The following is a 4,241-nucleotide window of genomic DNA, read 5'->3' on the forward strand; positions in this document are numbered from 1 at the left end:
TATACAGGGTGTCCTGAAATTCGCGAATCAAAATACCATAGGAAGAAAGTCGTCGAAAAAATAAATTAAAAAGTTATTTGCCATTTTTCGTTCCGAGCAGTAGTTTTTTTTAGATAAAAAGGTTCAAAACAGGCCAATCATACATTACGGTTGAACGGAAACCTGTCCGTGAGTCGCGCGTCGATAGTGTTAATGCACTAACACTTCATATCTTGACTTTGGATTATTTATATCGTAATATGTGATTATTCATATCTTGATATCACATATCAAGATATGAATAATCCAAAGTTAAGGTGAATTAGATCATATATCAAGATATAAATGATACAAAGTGCGTATGAAATGATGTACGAGCAGCGAGGCAATTGCACAATGTGATGCTACTAGTTGAATTATATAGATTTATAGAAGTCTAAAAAAACTTTCATTTAACAAACATAACAATAGAACTAGAACTTTATTATCTCATGGGGAGGAATATTTTTCCGTTGACAATCTTCTATATGTATACTCAAACATTTTAATGATATTCAAAATCAAGAGCGGAAACATAGTTCACCTCTGATAAGAAAGAGGATTTAACAATGATATATCACTATCTAACGGCTGATATGATCTGCAAAACTGTTGACATTACACTGTTCAGTACTAACAGAATTTGACAAGTTCATTCATAAGATGTAAAAATCTTGTTTTTGAAAAACAAGAGAGAGGTAGACCTCCCGCAGTCGGCCTCTGAGGCACTGATATATAAATGCATGTATTCTCCCAAGCTGAATCTTGCACGTTATCCGGATGGGGAATTGTAAGTATAATTTCGAATATGATAGTAATAAGAGGCTTTCCAATTACATATATCTAAGAATACTCTTTTTAAAAACGTATTATTTTCTGTTTATAAAAATTTCTTCAAATTGAAGCACATTTTGTGTTGCCTTGTATTTTGTCTTTTACATTTTCCTCCTTATCTACGATATTTTCCACACTGGAACACCGAGTGCCACTCCTCTAACATACCAGATATCTGTTTTACCTAACCTAACCGATTGTATAATCTTTCCCTTGTATCTCTCCACTAAGTTCTAAGTGCTATCTTTTCTTATTGTGCTGTCAAATATAAACTGCCGTTTTTCGTAAAATCGTCCCCCTCTTTATCTTCTTTTCGTATGGTGACTTTTTGTTTCATTACTTTCTCCGCTTCTCTCTATACTAAAATCTTTTAACTATTTCTTTTTTAGATTTCTTTTGTGTACACGTTTCTTCGAATATATCACTGCGTCGCGCGAATCCATAGTTTATAGATGCATGTTATTTTTACTAATGCAGATCATATGTATTTGTCTTGCGCGTATAAGTGGATGTATATGGACACCTCTGCATTGTGTGCAAGGAATCTATCGCACTCGGCGATAGGTGTACAGTTTTTGAGGTGTAGACCCCTTGATTATGTGCACCTAAAATTCGTGTATCTATTTTGCGCGTGTCCATTTTTTCACATTACTATTACTACTGATAAGCTTCATAATAATAGTTTTGTTGGCGCATCATCATTTGTGTGTACTGCTTTGTTCTTTTATTTCTACCTATTGTATATCTTGTATCTTTATATTAATTATGTTAATGTTATTGAAATATTATATAAATTTTTATATACACAGTACCTACTTTCACTGGTATATGACTTTTACTCGAAAGTAAAATTTAGCATAAAGCCTTATAAAAAGGAGCAAACACGTTAGTATAATAGCAGTCAGAGATCAGCTATTTCCAGCGATAAATTTTTCGTCGATTCGACATCAATCGACAAGTCATTTCTCTCTGTGTTGTAGCTATCAGAATTATATGTATAATTATAATATACTTTTTGTAATTCATCAGAAATATTAGCTCCTCGAATTAAATAAATTGTTACGTAACAGTGAAATAACTTAAATTACAATAATATAACATTTCAATGATTTTTATAACTGCTGTATAACAGTTATATTACCACGTTAGTTATATAACATTTTTGTTATACGTTATATTACAGTTACATAATTGCAACATTTCATATAAGTGGGAAATTACAACTAACGTGTGCGTTATATGTAACACACACGATATATTACCTGTTACAATCCGTTTTATTATGGCAATGTAACAGTTATGTAACTGTATTTGCTGGGAAGTATGTGACATGCAATCTATTGATGATATTGTGGACTCAAATGACAGATACAGTAATCGAGAAAAGCAAATCGACCATGAGATTATCATCAGATAAAGCGGACGTAAATGTCAATTCTTCTGAGAAAAGTTATGAGGTGAAAAGTGCAATAAATTTAATTAAAACTATCATTTTTATCTACCTACTATAAGAGCATATGGTATATGGACAATATTTTATCGTATGATATCGTATTGAAAAAATTCAGAATAACGTCATAACCACGTGATTGATATCAGTCTTTCAACTACTTCAGAAATATATAAATTGCAACGGATCTATTCGTTTCAACTCCAGTCGACAAATTTGAAAACATGCGTGCGTTAGCTTGTCTCGTATTTATCGCTCTGGTATGCACCATTCAAGGTATGAATTCATAAATTATTATAAATATATCATTATTATACCATAAATATTTTACCATAATAAAGAGATAGATAGGTAAGTAGATAGATTAAATATATAGAGCAACTGTAACTAGATACTTTTATAAAGTAACTTTTCAATCCTAATATAAAGTAATTACTTTCTGATCTGAACAAAGGAGTATACAAAATTGGGAAAATTTTGTGGTACAAAACCAATCATCATGAAACTTGACACAGACATAGTATAAGGTAAAATATTAAGAAATCTAATCAAAATCGAATGGCTAAATGACTGGATCCTGGTCAAAAACCAGAAAATGGGTCCGGTGGGCTGTGTGGCGGCAGTGCCCATTTGCCACTTATACAACCTCACTTTGGCAATAGAATAACGTTGTTCGTGAATGGCCCCTCACAAACACTGCAACTTTGCCGGCTACATGAATGGAAACTACGTGCCTAGTTCATATAATTTTACAAAATAGACGGTTAGTGATTGGCAGGATTTTATCCATTTCCTTTGTCTTCTTCGTCGTTGTCGATGATTCTGATAAAGATATTTTCTGCATAATCTTTATCAGAATCATCAACAACGACGAAGAAGACAAAGGAAATGAATAAAATCCTGCCAATCACTAATCGTCTATATTGTGAAATTATATGAACTAGGCACGTAGTTTCCATTCATGTAGCCGGCAAAGTTGCAGTGTTTGTGAGGGGCCATTCACGAACAACGTTATTCTATTGCCAAAGTGAGGTTGTATAAGTAGCAAATGGGCACTGCCGCCACACAGCCCACTAGACCCATTTTCTGGTTTTTGACCAGGATCCAGTCATTTAGCCATTCGATTTAAATTAGATTTCTTAATATTTTACCTCATACTATGTCTGTGTCAAGTTTCATGACGATTGGTTTTGTACAAATTTTCCCAATTTTGTATACTCCTTTGTTCAGATCGGAAAGTAATTACTTTATATTAGGATTGAAAAGTTACTTTATAAAAGTAACTAGTTACAGTTGCTCTATATATTTAATCTATCTACTTACCTATCTATCTCTTTATTTTATTCTGAGTACATCCGTAACATTTCTAAACAGCTCACTCAACTATAAAATATCGATGTTTAATTATTATTATTAAAGATGTATGTAATTATGTAAGAGACATTATTTTGCGTATATTAATGCGATTAATTAATTTTTGTCAATAAGGAGCACCGTCTCCTCATATCATCGGCGGTAAGGCTGCTCCCGTCGGCAAATTTCCATATCAAGTTTCGTTGCAATATGCCGGCAAGCATAGATGCGGTGGATCTATCCTGAATCACCGTAACGTGTTAACCGCAGCACACTGTGTTGAAGGGTACGTGAGAAGTTCTAAATCTATATCAATATATTATTAGTAGAACATAATTCTAAAACTGTTTAATACATTAAGGGGTTGCTGGAGTGATTCTGCACTTTCGCACCTTTTGCACTTAAAACTGTCTGTTTCGTGGAAAGATTTGTGTAATACACAAATTAAATGGCACGTGTGATGATCGAAAGCAGCTTGCTATTCCGGCTAAGTTAAAGAACAATATGACATCACTGAAACTAAGTTTGTAAGTCTAATAAAAAATAATAGTGAGCAACACATACATACAGTACATGTAGTATGTGT

General features: G+C 33.0%; 2 protein-coding genes across 2 annotated transcripts; both read left to right on the forward strand.

Moving 5' to 3' along the window:
- Positions 1-165: 165 nt before the first annotated feature.
- On the forward strand, positions 166-2,479 carry LOC105565400. The gene is made up of 3 exons (XM_012018556.1): positions 166-808; positions 2,036-2,309; positions 2,421-2,479. The coding sequence occupies exons 1-3, from the start codon at positions 762-764 to the stop codon at positions 2,439-2,441; spliced, it is 342 nt and encodes a 113-aa protein (XP_011873946.1). The 5' UTR covers positions 166-761; the 3' UTR covers positions 2,442-2,479.
- LOC105565401 (chymotrypsin-1-like) lies at positions 2,480-3,996 on the forward strand. Its single transcript, XM_012018557.1, has 2 exons — positions 2,480-2,578; positions 3,791-3,996. The coding sequence occupies exons 1-2, from the start codon at positions 2,527-2,529 to the stop codon at positions 3,979-3,981; spliced, it is 243 nt and encodes an 80-aa protein (XP_011873947.1). The 5' UTR covers positions 2,480-2,526; the 3' UTR covers positions 3,982-3,996.
- Positions 3,997-4,241: the final 245 nt, after the last annotated feature.

The sequence above is a fragment of the Vollenhovia emeryi genome, unplaced genomic scaffold (genome assembly GCF_000949405.1).
Source record: "Vollenhovia emeryi isolate VEMERY1.0 unplaced genomic scaffold, V.emery_V1.0 DF939152.1, whole genome shotgun sequence".
NCBI lineage: Eukaryota > Metazoa > Arthropoda > Insecta > Hymenoptera > Formicidae > Vollenhovia > Vollenhovia emeryi.